Source organism: Carcharhinus amblyrhynchos, chromosome 29, assembly GCF_965287045.1.
Source record: "Carcharhinus amblyrhynchos chromosome 29, sCarAmb.v2.hapA, whole genome shotgun sequence".
In the NCBI taxonomy this organism is placed as follows: Eukaryota; Metazoa; Chordata; class Chondrichthyes; order Carcharhiniformes; family Carcharhinidae; genus Carcharhinus; species Carcharhinus amblyrhynchos.
Window position 1 is genome coordinate 4,730,493 of NC_137352.1, and position 20,011 is coordinate 4,750,503.

The 20,011-nt window shown below is 43.0% G+C and overlaps 1 protein-coding gene across 1 annotated transcript in view; it reads right to left on the reverse strand.

Annotated features, from left to right (window-relative positions):
- Window positions 1-10,402: 10,402 nt before the first annotated feature.
- The window catches only part of sdhdb (succinate dehydrogenase complex, subunit D, integral membrane protein b), a 31,982-nt gene continuing 22,373 nt past the window's right edge, over window positions 10,403-20,011 (reverse strand). Inside the window, exon 4 of the mRNA XM_080214686.1 lies at window positions 10,403-15,014. Within this exon, the coding sequence (XP_080070812.1) occupies window positions 14,849-15,014 (166 nt within the window). The 3' untranslated portion in view covers window positions 10,403-14,848. The remainder of the gene's footprint in view (window positions 15,015-20,011) is intronic.

Consider the following 20,011-nt stretch of genomic DNA (forward strand, 5'->3'; position numbering starts at 1 on the left):
CAGCTTCAGATGCAGAAATGCCTATATTCTCAAATGACGATCCTAACTTTCAAATCCATCCATGGCCTTGCTCCCTCCCTGTCTCTGTAATCTACTCCCAACCCCACAAGCCTCTGAGATCTCTACACTCCTTTGATTCTAGTCTCCTGTGCATCCCTAAATTTAACCTTTCCACCACTGATGCTCAAGCTGCCTACTTCCGAAGCTCTCGAATTGCCTCCCATGATCTCTCTGCCTTGATCACCTAATTCCGCTCCTTTATCTTATGGTCTTCTTTAAGGCATTCTTTAGAACCCACTGCTTTTGCCAGGATTTGTTCATTTATTTCAGCAAGCTTCTTCTTTAGCTTGGTAGCAAATTCTAATTGGTATTTCAGGAATAAGGTAGGTCATCTTGGGGCGTGGATTGGTACTTGGGACTATGATGTTGTGGCCATTATAGAGACATGGTTAGAACAGGGACAGGAATGGTTGTTGGCAGTTCCGGGTTATAGGTGTTTCAGTAAGAGTAGGGAAGGCAGTGAAAGAGGTGGAGGAGCAGCATTGTTAATCAAGGATCGTTTAATGGCTGCTGAAAGGCATTTCGAGGGTAGTCTGCCTGCTGAGGTAATATGGGCTGAAGTTAGAAATAGGAAAGGATTCGTCACGTTGTTAGGAGTTTTCTTTGGCCCCCAAATAGTAATAGAGATGTGGAGAAGGAAATGGCAAAGCAGATTATGGATAGGTGTGGAGGTCACAGGGTAGTTAGCATGAGTGACTTTAACTTTCCAAACATTGATTGGAACCTTTATAGGTCAAATAGTTTGGATGAGGCAGTTTTTGTACAGTATGTGCAGGAGGGTTTCCTGACACAATATGTGGATAAGCCGACAAGAGGTGGGGCCACATTGGACTTGGTACTGAGTAATGAACGGGGCCAAGTGTTAGATTTGTTTGTGGGAGAGAACTTTGGAGATAGTGACCACAATTTGGTGTCCTTCGTTATTGCAATGCAGAGGGATAGAGTCACACGGCAGGGCAAGGTTTATAATTGGGGCAGGGGTAATTATGATGTGATTAGGCAAGAATTAGGGAGCATAAGATGGGAACAGAAACTGTCAGGTATGGGCACAAACGAAAAGTGGAGCTTTTTCAAGGAATAAATACTGCGTGTCCTTGATAGGTATGTCCCTGGCAGGCAGGGAGGAAATGGCCGAGTGAGGGAACCATGGTTCACAAAGGAGGTTGAATGTCTTGCCAAGAGGAAAAAGGAAACGTATGTAAGGATGAAAAAACAGGTTCAGCTGGGTTGCTTGAGAGTTACAAGGTAGCAAGGAATGAGTTAAAAAAAGGGCTTAAGAGAGCTAGGAGGGGGCATGAGAAGTCCTTGGCAGGTCAGATAAAGGAAAACCCCAAAGCTTTTTACTGTTATGTGAGAAATAAAAGAATGGCCAGGGTGAGGTTAGGGCCAGTCAAGGATCGTAGTGGGAACTTGTGCATGGAGTCAGAAGACAAAGATGAGGCGTTGAATGAATACTTTTCTTCAGTGTTTACCAAGGAGAGGGGCCACCTTTTTGAGGATGAGTGCGTGATAGAGGCTGATAGGATGGAGGAGGTAGATGTCCTGAGGGAAGATGTAATAGCAATTTTGAAAAACCTGAGGGTCCATAAATCCCTTGGGCCAGATGGGATACATTCTAGAATACATTGGGAGGCAAGGGATGAGATTGCAGAGCCTTTAGCTTTGATTTTTGCATCCTCACCATCCACGGGGATTATGCTAGAGGACTGGAGAGTGGTGAATTTTGTTCCTCTTTTCAAGAAAGGAAATAGGAATGACGCTGGTAATTATAGGCCAGTTAGTCTTACTTCGGTGGTCGCTAAGTTAATGGAAAGGGTCCTGAGTGATAGGATTTATGACCATTTGGAAAGATGTAGTTTAATCCGGGATAGTCAGCACGTGTTTTGTGAGGGGTAAGTCTTGCCTCACAAATTTGATTGAATTCTTTGAGGAGGTAACTAAGTGTGTAAACAAAGGTAGAGCAGTTGATGTTGTACACGTGGATTTTAGTAAGGTGTTTGATAAGGTTCCCCATGGTTGGCTCATGAAGAAAGTAAGGAGATGTGGGATAGAAGGAAGTTTGGCCGATTGGCTAAGTAACTGGCAGTCTCATAGAATACAGAGGGTGGGGTGGAAGGAAAATTTTCAGACTGCAGGCCAGTTACCAGCAGTGTACCACAGGGATCAGTGCTGGGTCCTCTGCTATTTGTGATTTTTATCAATGACTTGGAGGGAGGGGGCTGAAGGGTGGGTCAGTAAATTTGCTGATAACACCAAGATTGGTGGAGTAGTGGATGAGGTGGGGGGCTGTTATAGGCTGCAAAGAGACATTGATAGGATGCAGAGCTGGGCAGCAAAGTGGCAGATGGAGTTTAACCCTGATAAGTGTGAGGTGATTCATTTTGGTACGACAAATTTGAATGCGGATTTAGGGTCAACGGCAGGGTCCTGAGGAATGTGGAGGAGTAGAGAGATCTTGTGGTTCATATCCACAGATTTCTGAAGGTCGCCGCCCAAGTGGATAGAGCCGTGAAGAAAACTTATAGTGTGTTAATGTTTATTAACAGGGGGTTTGAGTTTAAGCACCGTGGGGTTATGCTGCAACTATATCCGACCTTGGTGAGATCACATTTGGAATATTGTGTGCAGCTCTGGTCACCTCACTATAAAAAGTATGTGGAAGCATTGGAGAGAGTGCGGAGGAGATTTACCAGGATGTTGCCTGGTTTGGAGGGTAGGTCTTATGTGGAAAGGTTGAGGGAGCTGGGGCTTTTCTCTTTAGAGCGGAGGATGAGGTGATTTACTAGAGGTTTATAAGATGATGAGAGGGATTGATAGAGTGGATGGTCAGAGACTATTTCCTCAGGTGAATGTAGCTGTTACTAGGGGGCATAACTATAAGGTGCATGGTGGGAGATATAGGAGGGATGTCCAAGGTAGATTCTTTACTCAGAGAGTGGTTGGGGTGTGGAATAGACTGTCTGCTGTGATAGTGGAGTCAGACACTTTAGGAGCTGTAGGAGTTTTTGTGCAGGCACATGAAGCATACCAGAATGATGGGGAGTGGGATAGCTTGATCTTGGTTTTGGATAAAGCTCGGAACAACATCGAGGGCCAAAGGGCCTATACTGTGCTGTATTATTCTATGTTCTATGTAACACACTTGTGAAGCACTCTGGAACGTATTGCAAAGTAAAAGGTGCTATATAATTTGCAAGTTGTTGTTGTGTTTACCAGCAACATTAACACCAACTACCACTGCAATGAGCAAGTACCAACATTGCTTATTCCCATCATTCCCCATTACAATTCCCACCTTTACTCCAACTGAAAGGTAATGGTATCTCCAAAGATTGTCGGTAACGGGTATGGAGAAGGAGAGACAGCAAAGAGGCCCCAAGGTCCAATCCAGAAACAAGGGAATCTGAGGGTCAGAGGGAAAATTGGTTTGGTGTTGCAGCAGCTGATTCAGTTTAGAAGAAAATGTGCTTCTCCACAGTCTGACCTTTACCAACTCACATCTCCTAAGCGATGCAGACTACTAAACCACGTATCATATTGTCCAAATGTTGTGGAGATACCGGTGTTGGACTGGGGTTGTATTGATAGCCAAGTTCCGCATACGAGGATGGTCTCAACTGGGACATTGGGTTCATATCACACGATCTGTAACCCCCACGACTTGCCTGGGCTTGCAAAATCTCACTAACTGTCCTGGCTGGAGCCAATACACATCTCTTTAAGATGTGCTTAACTCTCTCTCCATTCATATTGTCTGTACATTTAAGACTTGATTACCTGTAAAGACTCGCATTCCAACCATTATTTTGTAAATTGAGTTTGTGTTTTTATATGCCCTATTTGTAAACAGAACTCCCAATTACCTGACGAAGGAGCAGTGCTTCGAAAGCTAATGGCTTTTGCTATCAAATAAACCTGTTGGACTTTAACCTGGTGTTGTGAGACTTCTTACTCATATTGTCCAATCTAGGTAATGCCATTCCCAATTGATAATGATGAATAAAGATGTGAACAAATTACAATTTGTTGATCTGTTGGGAGAATTATCCACTCTGCTCCTTTTAAAACTGCTGCTAACTAGGTTTTAAATGCTACATTGCATAGGAACATAGAAGATAGGTACAGGAGGAGGCCCTTCAAGTCTGCTCGGCCATTCATTACGATCATGGCTGATCATCCAACTCAATAGCCTAATCCTGCTTTCTCCCCATAACCTTTGATCCCATTCGCCTCAAGTGCTATATCCAGCCACCTCTTGAATATATTTAATGCTTTGGCAGTGAATGCTGAAAAGTGATGTTCCAAAACACTTCAATTCTTTCCCAATAGAAGCTTCCCTTCAATCTGAAGAAATTAGTAGACAAATGGTTTTGTGAAATTGCTGGGATTGAAGGTGGATAAATCTCCAGGGCCTGATAATCTTCATCTCAGAGTATTTAAGTAGTCTCACAACACCACGTTAAAGTCCAACAGATTATTTGGTAGCACAGCTTTCGGAGCGCTGTTCCATCATGAGGTGTATCAACTTCCAATCACCTGATGAAAGAACAGCGCTCTGAAAGCTCGTGTTACTAAATAAACCTGTTGGATTTTAACCTGGTGTTGTGAGACTACTTACTGTGCCCACCCCAGTCCAACACTGGCAACTCCACATCAGAGTACTTAAGGAAGTGGTCCTGGAAAAAGTAACTCCATTGGTGGCTATTTTCAAAAATGTTTTGGACTTTGGACTTGCTCCTATAGATTGTTGGATAGTTAATGCGAGCCTGCTATTCAAAAAGGGAAGGAGAGAGAAAACCAAGAACTATCAACCAGTGAGCCTAACGTCAGTAATGAGGAAGTTGCTAAAGTCCATTATCAAGTATTTCATAACTCAGTATTTGGGAAGCAGTGGTGTAACATGGATTTAAAAAAGGGGAAATCACGCTTGACAAATCTATTGGAATTCTTTGAGGATGTAGCTTGAAGGGTCGACCAAGGAGAACAAGTGATGTGGTTTAGACTTCCAAAAGAATTTCAACAAGGTCATGGGGGATTTCAATCTGCATATTGATTGGTCGACCCATGTTGGACGCGGTGGGCTCGAGGAGGAATTCTTGGAATGCTGCCGGGATAGTTTCCTGGAACAGTGCGTGTTGGAGCCGACGAGGGAGAGAGCTATCTTGGATCTCGTGCTATGTAATGAGGCAGGTGGAATTAGGGACCTTGCGGTGAAGGATCCTCTTGGGGAGAGTGATCATTGTATGGTGGAGTTTCTGGTGCAGATGGAGGAGGAGAAAGTGGGTTCCCAGACACGCGTACTTTGTTTGAATAGAGGGGAGTACAGTAGGATGAGAGAAGAATTGGCGAATGTTGACTGGGGGAGCGCATTGGAGGGAGGGTCTGCTGAGGAGCAGTGGAGGATCTTTAAGGAGATCTTTCTTGGTGCTCAGCGGAAATTTATTCCAATGGTCAAAAAGGACCGTAGGAGGAGAGGTAATAAGCCGTGGATAACGAAGGAGGTGAAGGAAAGTGTTAAATTAAAAGCGGAGGAATTTAGAGTAGCTAAGAGTAGTGGGCGAAAAGAGGATTGGGAGAGGTTTAAATGTCAACAAAGATTGACAAAGAAGTTGATAAAGAAGGGTAGGAGAAACTATGAAGCTGGGCTAGTGCTTAATATAAAAAAGGATAGCAAGAGTTTTTATAAATATATAAAAAGGAAGAGGCTGGCTAGGGTGAACGTTGGTCCTTTAGAGGATGAAAAAGGGGACCTAGTGGTAGGGGATGGGGATATGGCTAAGGTATTGAATAACTTTTTTGTTTCTGTCTTCACGGAGGAGGACGTGAATAATTTGCCGGGTGTTCGTGATGGAAAGGTGGTAGGACTGGAGGGTCTTAATGACATTACTGTTACTAGAGAGGTGGTGCTCGACAGACTGGAGGGGCTGATTGTGGACAAGTCCCCAGGACCGGATGGAATGCATCCGAGGGTTCTGAAAGAAATGGCGGAGGTGATAGTGGATGCCTTGGTGGTTATTTTCCAGACATCACTGGATTCCGGGGAAGTGCCGGAGGATTGGAAAACGGCTAATGTTACGCCGTTGTTTAAGAAGGGTGCCAGGCAAAAGGCGGGGAATTATAGGCCGGTTAGTTTAACGTCTGTGGTAGGTAAAATGTTAGAATCCATCATTGAGGAGGAAATTGCGAGGCATCTTGAAGGGAATTGCTTGATAGAGCAGACGCAGCACGGTTTCATTAAAGGAAAGTCGTGTCTGACAAATTTACTGGAGTTCTATGAGGATGTGTCTAGGGCAGTGGATAGAGGAGAGCCGGTGGATGTGGTCTTTCTGGATTTTCAGAAGGCGTTTGACAAAGTACCTCACAAGAGGTTATTACAGAAGGTCGAGGGACATGGAGTTGGGGGTAGGGTGTTAGCGTGGATAGAGGATTGGTTGTCAAATAGGAGGCAGAGAGTGGGGGTCAACGGGTGCTATTCAGATTGGCGGATGGTGACTAGTGGAGTGCCCCAGGGGTCGGTGCTGGGGCCTCAGCTTTTTACCATTTATATAGATGATCTGGAGGAGGGAACCGAGTGTAGGGTGTCGAAATTTGCTGATGACACCAAGATTGGGGGAACGGAGGGTGTGGAGAGTCTGCAGAAGGATCTAGATAGGCTGGGCGAATGGACCAGGAAATGGCAAATGGAATTTAATGTTGGCAAGTGCGAGGTGGTCCACTTTGGTAGGAAGAATGGTAGGAAGGACTATTACTTAAGTGGCAAAAAACTGCAGCAGGCGACAGTGCAGAGGGACCTCGGGGTCCTTGTGCATGAGTCGCAAAAACCCAGCTTGCAGGTGCAGCAGGTGGTCAGGAAGGCGAATGGGATGCTGGCCTTCATAGCGAGGGGGATTGAATATAAAAGTAGGGAGGTCTTGCTGCAGCTGTATAGGGCATTGGTGAGGCCGCAGCTGGAGTACTGTGTGCAGTTTTGGGCGCCGCACCTGTGCAAATATATTTTGGCCTTGGAGGGAGTGCAGAGGAGGTTTACTAGGCTGATACCGGAGTTGAGGGGTTTGAGCTATGAGGAGAGGCTGAATAAACTAGGCTTGTACTCATTAGAGTTTAGAAGAACGAGGGGAGATCTCATTGAGACGTATAAGATGATGAATGGGATGGATAGGATAGAGGTGGAGAGACTCTTCCCACTCAAAAAAGACAGTAGGACTAGGGGGCACAGCCTCAAGATAAAGGGGGGGCGGTTTAGAACAGAGTTGAGGAGGAACTTCTTCACTCAAAGGGTGGTGAATCTCTGGAATTCTCTGCCCGTTGAAGTAGTGGAGGCTGCCTCGCTAAATATTTTTAAGACGCGGGTTGATGGGTTTTTGATTAGAGAGGGGATTAAGGGTTATGGGGAGAGGGCGGGAAAGTGGAACTGAGCCATGACAGATCAGCCATGATCTTATTGAATGGCGGGGCAGCCTCGAAGGGCTAGATGGCCTACTCCTGCTCCTATTTCTTATGTTCTTATGTTCTCACATAACAAACTACCATGTAAAGTTAAAGCACATGAGATTGTGGGTAGTGTCTTGAGATGGATCGAAAGCTGGTTAGCAGATAGGAAGCAAAGAGCTGGTATAAATGGGTCTTTTTCCGATAGACAGGCAGTAACTAGTGGGGTTCCAAAGCGATCTGTGCTCGGACCCTAACTGTTCACATTCTATAGTAATTACTTGGAAGAGAGAACTATCCCAAATTTGCAGATGATATAAAGTTGGGCAGGAGGGTGAGCTGTGAGGAGGGCGCAAAGATGTTTCAGTGTGATTTGTACAGGTTGAGTGTGTAGGCATTGGCATGGCTGAAGCAGTATAATGTAAATAAATGTGAGGTGATTCACTTTAGTAGTAAATATGGGAAGGCAGATTATTATTTGAATTGGTGTAAATTGAGAGAGGGGGAAACTCACCAAGACCTTGGTGTCCTCGTGCATCATTCGCTGAAAGTGTGCACGTACAGTAGGCAGTGGAGAAGGCACATGGTATGTTGACCTTCATAGAAGAAGATTTGGGTTTATGTATGGGTTTAAGGATGTTTACTGCAACTGTACAGGGTGTTTGAGGCCACATCTGGGGTACTTGTCCAGTTTTGATGGCTTTATGTGAGGAAGGATATACTTGCTCCAGAGGGAGTACAATGAAGATTTACCAGGTTGATTCATGGGACGTCAGGTCTGTCATATGCAGAGAGACTAAGTCGGTTAGGATTATACTCACTGGAGTTTAGAAGAGTGAGAGGGGATTTCACAGAAACGTATAAAATTCTGACAGGATTAAACAGGGTAGATTCAGAAAGAATGTTTGTGATGGTGGGGGAGTCCAGAACTAGGGATCATAGTTTGACAATAAGGGGTAAGCCTTTTAGAACTGAGATGAGGAGAAACTTCTTCAGCCAGAGAGTGGTGAATGTGTGGAATTTGCTACTGCAGAAAGTCATTGAGGCCATAATGTGTGATTTCAAGAAATTAGATGTCGCTCTTGGGGCTAAAGAGATCAAGGGATATGAGGGTGAGGGGAGGGGGGAATCAGGATATTGAATTCGATGATCAGCCATGATCAAAATGAATGGTGGAGTAGGCTCGAAGGGCTGAATGGCCTCCTCCTGCTTCTATTTTCTGTGGTATCTGTCACTTACATCTATTTATGATATGATTGAAATAGATTCAAACTGAATCTTAGCTCCATTCTACCCAGTGGACAGCACCCTCTGAAAATGGGGTTGGTTATTGAAGATGGAAAACCCTCTGTCTACCCGACCAGCTGGAAAACCTCTGCACTGTAATTGGCTCGGCCCTGACATCTGGTCAAATCCTCCAATAAGTTCAGAAACAAGGGAGAGTTAAAGCATTCTGATTCACATTTGAAAAATGCAGTTAATGAAATATAAAAGACATGGGCCAATTGGTTTTTCAACTATTTAATTGCATTTTATAAACAAACAATCCCTGCAGAGCAATATTTGGAACACTTTCCTCAATGCTGTACATCAGCCAAGGTTAGATAAAGGATTCAAGAAAGACTTCTACGTCTTGTGTTTTCAATATTCTCTTCCCACCAACATTCTGCTGGGTCAGACATTCGAAAGTGAACCAAAAAGTCACCAAGTTTTATACCTCATTGAGATCTGTCATGTGCATTGCCTGATTCCCAGGCGGACAAGTGTCCTCTTGAGTGATATGCATTTATGTAGGCCTCAGATGACCCAAGATGCACTCCAATTAACGTCTTTGTACTGAACTGACCATGTCTATGACTGGAATTAATTGTGGCTTGGTGAATAATTTCTGATTGACATAATGCATAAATGCTGTCTGGTTTGTGAAGACATTAAAATTTTTTTAACTACTTTGTCATTCCTGCTGAAAAGAAGTTGCTTGAATTTCAGAGGAGGATGACGTCTTTATATCCGTTTACATGCTCAGCAGATTGATGGGTGACGCATCTCAAGGGTTTCCGGAATGAGTCAGATGATAACTTGGACTTGAACAGTAGGTCCCATTTACATAATGTAAATAATCAACTCTTACCGAACTGTTTCCCTCAATGAATCATTTACAAATAAATTATAGGTTTATCTCTTGCAGATTCATTTCAGAATGTGTGGCCTACGTGGTAAAATGAACCATTTCTATAGTATCTTCAATGACCATCAGACACCCCAAAGTGTTTTACAACCGTGAAGGACGTTTGAAGTTGGTCATTTTATCCCAATAAACACAAATGACAATGTGTACAACAAGGTCCCACCGGCAAACAAAATATTAACATATTGCTAGGCGATGTCAGAATTGGTCATCCTGCAATCTGCTCCAACCCCACCAGCTTCCCAGAGCTCTGCACACGTCTAATTCTGGCCTCCTACGCATTCCTGATTTTCATCACTCCAAAGATATCGGCTCTTTCAGTTTCCTGGGTTCTAAGTTCTGGAAGCCACTGGACCACCGAGGTAGAAGGGTTAGGTTCAATTCAGACAATGGTTCTCAATACTAGATTTTATCCATGATGTGGAGATGCTGGCATTGGACTGTGGTGGGCACAGTAAGTAAATGGTGATGAAGGAGCAGTGCTCCAAAAGCTTGTGATACCAAATAAACCTATTGGACTTTAACCTGATGTTGTGAGACTTCTTATTAGATTTTATCCGATGCATAAAGGTCCCCATTCCCAACATGAAGTTTGGGGTAGCTTTTGTCCACAGTGGGAACCTACCTAGAAGACACTCAGAAGATTAAAACCATGTGGAAGGTCATGAGAAAGCACAGTTACTCTTCCTGAATAACGGGCTCAAGAATCTCACAGGCAAGACGTGATTGTGCTAGAACAAAAGCCAATAGTTTTGGTGCATAGTTTTATTCTGTTTCAAATTTACTGGAGCATCACTACAATTCAAAGTTGTAGTTTACAATTTATGTACAAAGAATACTTGCCTAAATGCAGAAAATTCTCATAATAACCATCATTGAAACTGACTGATCAATATTTTAAGTATCTAGGATTGCTAATTATATAGAGAATTATATATTACTAAATGTTACCAACTTAAACAGTTGTTCTTAAACAAATGCCAACTTTTAAAGGAACATATTATACATTTACACTGGTTGAGATACTAGCTGTACTTGTTAGTACACAAAACATTATGGCATTTAATTTGTGCCCATGCACCCTCAGTCATGCCACGAATAGAGCCATCTCCCTCATCAAATTAGGACATTGCAATTCAACAACATCTGTGAAAACAACACCTGGAGCAGAAATATTCAATTGAAGGAAAGGTAATATTGGATGCTAATACTTCACTGGTTCTATCGTGACATAAGCATGGAATTCATCTGAGCCACAGCACAGAGAAATAGTCAAGACTGCGCCAAGATGAATTCAGTCCAGTTAAGGATTAACCACTAATTGATATACTCAGATCACTGGATTATTTTGTGAATTGACAGGTGTTGGGCTTTCACCTATAATTCACCTGCTTTACTTCAGTGGCTCACAAGTACAAACTGGTCACATTTTTGAAGTATGAGTGCCAGTTACTGGCATCAAATTAACCCACTGCAGTTTGTTTGTAAAAGGCCTTGAGGGGGGGATACTGGAGATAGACCTCGTGGTCTTACAGATATTGGATCTTCCGCTCCTCCAGTGTTACTGCAGAATGAGGCATGGTGCATTACATGATCTAACATTCCACTTCTTATTATACACAATGCCCCCAGTTATTCTGCAAGGCACGACCATGTGGGATCCACTGATCTGCTCAAAAAGCATGTGTTCTATCTGCCTTTTGACATGTCATTTACACAGGAGGAGACAGGAAAATATGCACCATGGTAAAAAGCTGCTGGCAAAATGTTCCTACAAGTGCAAATCCATTGTACTGTGACCTCAGAGATGGGACGTTCCTTTCTCTCCCAACTCTGTGGAGGCTCCTTGTTATCGGTCATGTACGTGCTGAAATCTCAGCTTGTGAGGCAGGCCTCACCAAACCAAACCCTGCACAATTTACTCTCCCATAGCCACATGAAACTCTCAGACATAAACTGCACAGTGAAATGACAGCCCAGACAGTGAGCAATTATCACCTGTGTTATGTGCTAGGTTAGGGTGAAACCATTTTGCAGCATATGATCCAAACTCAAGAAGATTGTGCAAATTTGGTTATATATCAACAGCAGCTTGTTGGGAATACTTGCACAGTGACTGTGAATCCTGATGACACTGTTGTCGAACCAAAGGATTCAGGTGCTGTAATATAATATATTGGCCGGAATTCCATCTGAAACCACTACAGCATGAATCATAGAATCCGACAGTGCAGAAAGAGGCCGTTCGGCCCATCGCGTCCGCACCAACCACAATCCCACCCAGACTCTATCCCTTTAACCTGATGCATTTATCCTAGCTAGTTCCCCTGACACTAAGGGGCAATTTAGCATGACCAATCCAACTATCCTGCACATCCTTGGACTGTGGGAGGAAACAAGAGCTCCCGGAGGAAACCCAAAGTTTGCTATTTCTACCGACTGCTTATGCTGCATACAATCTAACAGATTATTAATTTCAAGAAATGAATCTTATTTTTGACCAGTTTTCTTCACTGTAGCCATCAGTGTCTGCCATGAACTTTCCAATGGGATGAAAAAGATAGTGTACCATACTCTGACAGGGCAGTGACAGAGCTGTTATTTTCCCTGGGTAAGGAATCTAGAATATGAAGACCAAGAGAAGGGGTAGCCTGCTTAGGGCTGAGATTGAGAAATCACAGAACCCCTACAGGGCAGAAGGAAGACATACGGCCCATCAAGTCTACACAAACTCTCTGACAGACCATCTTACCCAGGCCCACCCCCACCTCATTTCCTTAACACCATGCATTTACCCCACTAATCCCACTAACTTGGATATCTTGGGACTGCGGGAGGAAACCCGACCACCCAGAGGAAACCCACGTAGACACAGAGTGAACATGCAAACTCACATTGACACTCAAGGCCAGAATGGAACCTGGGTCCCTGGCACTGGGAGACTGCAGGGCTAGCTAGTGAGCCGTCCTTAAATCTCTTCACGCAGAAAGTAGTGAATCTTTGGAATTCTCTACCAGTGGATTAAGAATGTTCCATCATTGAATGTAGATATCTGATCTCTCAGATTTGTGAGCAAGTGAGAGAGGGGAGGCAAAAGCAGCTGTGATTGTACAGAATGACAGAGTAGGCTCAAATGGCTATACAGTAATCACCATTTCCTTGAATTTCTTATGTTCTTTTGAATTTTAAGTGGTGTTGAGTTTTATTTCATGGGTTAATTAAGATATTCCAATTAAAGCATACAAAAAGATCCTAAACCACAACAATAAAACTTATCCATTATCCAAATCCAAACATTCCTGGATGCTTTACCAAAAAAAAATACTGTTTTTACTTTCTCCCCTGCAAAAGACATTCATTAACTCACTGTGGGAAAGTTCCAGAAGGGAATTCCCTCAACCAGACATATCTTACGTGATCCTGGACAAGGAGTGGGAATTGGCGAACCAACCATGAGGGAAATATCACAGGCAAGTAAAACCTTGTTAGTGACTAACATTTACAAATATACACTGCAGTTCTACTCACTTAATTGTGATCTGGAAAAAAATTGGATGGTCTCTCTTTTGCCTCTCGAGTTCCCAACACAGACAGATGGGCCTCCACGCTTTGGTTCATTCTTTTAGGCTTGCAGCCAGTCCCTATTGTGAAAGCCTACAGAATCAGTGTTAAGATTGCAGAATCAAGCCCAACTCCAGTAGAGAAAGGGCTAGACAGACAAATTCTCTGTCTTGTGTCCATTTAGCTTTGCTATGACAAGACTTGCATTTTTACAGAACCTTCAGGACATTCTTTACAGGCCAATTAAATACCTTTGAAGTCCAGTCACTGTTAAAGTGTCGGCGTTACAGCACACAGCAAACTCCCAGAAACAGCACAGATTATCAGGTAATTAGCGATTACAATTAGTAAATTAAAGATTTAAAAGTCAAGTAACATTCAATCCAAAATTATCATGTAAACTTCCTTTAAACAGTTTTGTTGAAAAATTCAAAAAGCGAATGAAGTTAGTGATGTGGATTTACTGTTTCTGACATCCAAATATCACAATGAAACAGGTCACTGGGCCAGACAGTTGCTAAAATTCCCTTTGTTCTGCAATGGGTCTGTCTGCCAGACTGAGACCACCCGGCCCAGCTCACCCCTACCCGCACCCCTTCCCCCCGCAATCCCACATATCACAGCTACAACCAGACACGCTGGTCACTGCATCTTTCCATACCCCTCCTCATGGCTTGTTGAAATGATCAGTGCTGAAAACTACGGCAAAATGTGAGATATGGGCGCATCCAAAATCTTTACACACTGGAGCCTGTGAAAACCATTGTGTGGGACAGGGGGACGGACTTTGCACCAGCTCCAAAGACAGAACTAAATGCGCTGATTGGTGCCTTCCCATTCCATAAGAAACTTCCTTTCTCCAGCTACAAATTATCAAAAGCAGAGCACAGCACACTGCTTTACAAAGCACTCTGATACTACTGTTTAAAGACATTTCATTTTAAGATGAAAAGACACTTGTGGATTTTATTCTCCAATGATGAGCAGATTTCAGGAGCAAAGTTTGGGGGCAGTGGAAAGAGAAGGGAAGTTTCTAGGGTCTTGCTCCGACGAACAAGTCAATGAAAACAAACTCATTCAAATCTGTAGCTATATAAACAGGAGAGGAGGGAGGAATGGACAGAAGGAAATGGTGACAGGATGCGAGTTGGTAGGGTGGGAGAAACCTCATGTGTAGCAGAAACAGCAGCAGGATCTGCTCCTATGTTGTAAATATGCAATGACTTGGTTAAAAACACAATTTGGTGCAAATAAAATGACGATTTTTGTTTGGTGTAAATCAAATTAATACCTATGTGCTTGTGTGATATAATATTGGATATGCACTAAAAATAAATGACAGTTTTTGCAACAGGAACTCGCACACACAGATGAGAAGTGCAGCTTAAGCACAAGGCTGGTGGTATGACTGGATGGCATAAGGCAACATCTACAATCAGTGTAGACAAAGGTTTCATAAGATACATTCAGAAAAATGTTTCCATTTTCTCAGCTCTTTGTAAAGAAATAATTATTGTGATTTGTCAAAAATGAAATATATATATATAGTTTTTTTAAAAAATAAAGCGAGATGGTTCAGTTGATTGGACGGCATCATGATCAGGTAGAGAATTACAGGCTCCACACCATTGCAACAGCCTTGCAGATCCCCACGTCATGGTAATTGAAGTAACACAGCCCAGCGAAAGTGACAGCTGACAGTATGCGGAGGCCTATCTTGGCTAGCTGCACCTTAATTTCTCCATGTACGTAATCTGTGACTATTTCACCAAGGCCCCTGAAAGAAAGCAGATTGGTTAAGGAAAAAATATTAATTGAGGAAATAAGCAGGCAGTGAACAAAGTTCCAAAATTATTGCACATAGCACCCACTTCACATTCTGTAGTGAAAGCCTGTGTTTGCCTAGGTTGTAATTTAGGATAAGAAACACTATCCCACCCTACTGTGGTGTCATTGCAAGCATATTGAATCTACATATCCAAATATGAATGGGTTAGGTGGATTAGCCATGGTAAATGCATTGGGTTAATGGGATAAGGTGGAGGGGAGGGCCTGGAGGGGTGCCCTTTCAGTGAGTCAGTGCATACATAGCCAATGGACCAAATGGCCTCATTCTGCACTATAGGGATTCTATGGTTCTCAACCCATAAAGCTTTCTCTTAAGTTTAAAGTTTTAAAATTCATTTATTAGTCATCAGTAGGCTTACATTCACACTGTAATGAAGTTACCATGAAAATCTCTAGTCACCAGACTCCGGTGCCTGTTCGGGTACACAGAGAGAATTTAGCATGGCCGAATCATCTAACCTGCACATCTTTGGACTATGGAGGAAACTAGAGCACCCGGAAGAAACCCACACCGACACAGGGAGAATGTGCAGACTCCACACAGATAGTGGCCGAAGCCAGGAATCAAACCCAGGCACCTGAAGCTGTGAGACTGCTAAGTACTGTGCCACTGGGCCGCCTGCAAATTTATTTGTTCTACTTTGAGAAATCTATAATATTTTGAGCAAAGTAGGACTCGTTATTAAGCTTCTATCTGTACATTTAATATATTTTGGGTAAAAAAAATTAGAGCCTGATCCTTCAGGAGTGAAATTTGGAAACACTTCTTCATGCATAAGCTGGTAGAAATTTAGAACTCTGTTCGGCAGGTATGGGGAAAAGACTGGTGCGTGGGGTTACACTGCTGATCAGTCATGATTTCATTGAGTGCTGGGCAGGCTTGAAGGGCTGAATGGCCTCTTCCTGTTCCTATATTTGGAAGGTTTTTTTTTTACGGTGAACAAAGTTAAACCAGAAAGAGTCAAGAGAAAGCAAGGACAACTGAGTGAAAACGAAAAAACAAAACGATTGAGAGTGGTATTCCACTTTCAGGAATAAGCACCAGATAAATCTCGAGGATTCAAAACTGGCAGAAAGGTCAAATTCAGCATATCTGCAGCAACTCAATTCCTATAATAGCTGTTACATCACTCTGCTGCCCTGGGCATAGTATATTTGTAGCAAAGAAGGAAAATAGGAAAGTTTGCTCCAAGGTGAAGCAGCATACAAGCGCTCCAAGGAGACTCTTCTGGAAATCTAACTTGTGTCCCCATGCTGCAGAAATAAAGAAAAGAAAACCCAGGGGAAGGGGAGAGGGACAGCAGCATTCTTATCTCTAAGTCTTAAGGTTGTGGGTTCAAGCCTCACTGCAGACTTGAGCACCCAATCTAGACCAAACTTATAAAAGCAGTTTTGAAGGCAGTTACTGCAGCGCAGGAAGTGGTTAGAAATTTTAAATCAATGGACTCTTCATTACTGAGTTCCCACACATTATTTTCACACTATCATTGTCCATTACCATTATGAAAACCTCTTAATTCTTTATTCTGACCTTTCCTGTTTCAGATGAAATATTTCCGATTGGTCTTTCCACATTGTTGCCTTTCATCTCTGACATATCAACATTTTACACACACACACTCCATGATGGGATACGCACAGTATTCCAAAGGTGGCCCAACCATACCTAATGCACAATTATATAACTACTGCACATTATGAAGTCCTTTGTTTTCTAGGTTAGTTTAGTTCCCTGAGTTTTCTCCATTGATCCCTGGAAGTTTTATTCCATAGAAATAGAAGCAGGAGAAGGCCATTCAGTCATTCGAGCCTGCTCCCCCATTCATTACGATCATGGCTGACCATCCAATTCAATAGCCTAATTTGCTTTCTCCCCATAGCCTTTGATCCCATTCGCCCCCAAGTGCGATATCCAGCCATCTCTTGAATACATTCAATGTTTTGGCATCAACTACTTCCTGCAGTAATGAATTTCACAGGCTCACTGCACTTGGGGTGAAGAAACGTCTCCTCATCTCCACCCTAAATGGTCTACCCCGAATCCTCAGACTGTGACCCCTGGTTCTGGACTCCCCCACCATCAGGAACATTCTCCTTGCATTTACCTGTCCAGTCCTGTTAGAATTTTATAAATCTCTATGAGATCCCTCCTCATTCGTCTGAACTCCAGCAAAAACAAACCCAACCTAGTCGATCTCTCCTCATACATCAGTCCCGCCATCCCCGGAATCAGTCTGGTAAACCTTCGCTGTACTCCCTCAAGAGCAAGAACATCCTTCCTCAGAAAAGGAGACCAAAACTGCACACAATACTCCACTCCAGGTGTGGTCTCACCATTGCCCTGTATAATTGCAACAAAACATCCCTGCTCCTATACTCAAAACCTCTCACAATGAAAGTCCATATATCATTTGCCTTCTTTACTGCCTGCTGCATCAGCATGCTTACCTTCAGTGACTGGTGCACAAGGACAACCAGGTCCCGCTGCACACTCCCCCCCTCCCAATTTACAGCCATTCAGGTAGTAATCTGCCTTCTTGTTTTTGTTTCCAAAGTGAATAACCTCAAATTTATCCAAATTATACTGCATCTGCCATTGATTTGCTCACTCACCCAACCTGCCCAGATCATTCTGAAGGATCTCTGCATCCTCGTCACAGTTCACCCTTCCACCCAACCTGGCATCGTCTGCAAACTTTGAGATGTTACATTTTGTTCCCACATCCAAATCAATATATATTGCGAATAGCTGGGTCCCCAGCACCAATTCATATGGATTACTGCCTGCCAATTTGAAAAGCACCAATTAATTCCTACCCTTTGTTTCCTCTCTGCCAACCAGTTTTCTATCCATCTCAGTACACTTCCCCCAATCTCATGTACTTTAATCTTGCATGATAATGTCTTGTGTGGGACTTTGTCAAAAGCTTTCAGAAAGTCCAAATATACCACATCGATTGGTTCCCCCTTGTCAACTCCACTAGTTACATCTTCAAAAGAATTCCAACAGATGTGTTAACCATGATTTCCCCTTCACAAATCCACACTGACTCTATTTGATCCTGCCACTGCTTTCTAAATGCTCCACTATAAAGTCCTTGATAGTGGTTTGAGAATTTTCCCCACTACCGATGTTAAGTTTATCGGGCTATAATTCCATTTTCTCTCTACCTTCCTTCTGAATATTGGAGTGACATTAGCTACCCTCCAATCTACAGGGACTGTTCCAATGTCCATAGAATCCTGGAATATGACCATTTCTAGAGCCACTTCCTTAAGTGCTCTGGGATGTAGGTTATCAGGCCCTAGGAATTTATCCGCCTTCAATCCCATCAATTTTTCCAGCATCATTTCTCTATAATATTGATCTCCCTCAGTTCTTCTCTCTCGCTAAATCTTGCATTCTCCAACATTTCTGGCATTTGATTTGTGTCCTCTTTTGTGAAGACAGAACCAAGTATGTATTCAGTTGCTCGGCTATTTCTTTGTCCCCTATTATACATTCCCCTATTTCTGACGGTCAGGACCTGTGTCTTCGCCAACCTCTTTCTCTTCATATATCTATGGAAACTCAGTGTCAGTCTTTATGTTCCCCACAAGCTTACTTTCATATTGGATTTTCCCTTCTTAATCAATCCCTTGGTCCTTCTTTGTTGAATTCTAAACTGTTCCCAATCCTCAGACCTATTATTTTTCTTAGCTAATTTGTATGCGTCTTCCTTAGTTCAGCTGCTCTTTCTAATTTCCTTTGTAAGCCTCACACCAATGTTGCTTTGTCACCTTGGTGACAAACTTGTAATCTAAACATCAGCCAATATCTTTTGGATTAGACTAGAGAAGAGTAAAAGACTAAAAGATCAGCAGTGCAAAACATTATTTGTGATTGCTTCAAATAGAGCTAAAAGTAACGCAGGTATGGAGACGGGAAGTGTTATGGGATGTGTGGGTGCAGACAGTTGACCACTGAGCAGATACTGCAGAACAGGATGTCACACTTCTGTTTTTAAATGGAAGAAAGTACTCAATTGCACAAGCTTGTCCAAAGCAATAAACAAAGCATGCCATAAATAGAACAGTGAGTGACGTGGTAGCACAATGGTTAGCACTGTTGCCTCAGATTTGATTCCTCGCTTGGGTCACTGTCTGTATGGAGTCTGCACAGGTTTTCTCCAGGTGCTCCAGTTTCCTCCCACAGTCTGAAAGATTGCTGGCTAGGTGCACTAGCCATGCTAAATTCTCCCTCTGTGTACCCGAACAGGTGCCAGAGTGTGGAGACTAGGGGATTTTCAGAGTAACTTCATTGCAGTGATAATATAAGCCTACTAGTGACACTAATAAATAAACTTTAAAGTTAAAAGTTTGGTTTTGCCATTTCATAAACTGGCTTGGTTAATTTTGCTTTGGTTGCTCAAGGTGCTAACTCAACACTGATAATGGCTTCACAGTCACCAGCAGACGCCGGACATCTGGCTAAGTGAGCATGTTTGGTGCGCAAACTTATAAAGCAAGCAGGGTCAAGCTGTTTGATCAAAGCTGAACTTGATTCTGCTCACAAAAAACAAAGAAATTTACAGCACAGGAACAGGCCCCTCGGCCCTCCAAATCTGCACCGACCATGCTGTCCGACTAAACTAAAACCTCCGACCCTTCCAGGGACCATATCCCTCTATTCCCATTCTATTCATGTATTTGTCAAGTCGCCCCTTAAAACTCACTATTGCATCTGCTTCCATTACCTCCTCCAACAGCGAGTTCCAGGCACCCAAAACTGGTTCAGTCAAAGACAGAGGGTAGCAGTGGAAGGGTGTGTTTCTGAATGGACGGCTGTGACAAGTGGCGTTCCTCAGGGATCAGTGCTGGGGCTTTTACCGTTTGTATATATATATATATATATAAATGATTTGGAGGAAAATGTAACTGGCTTGA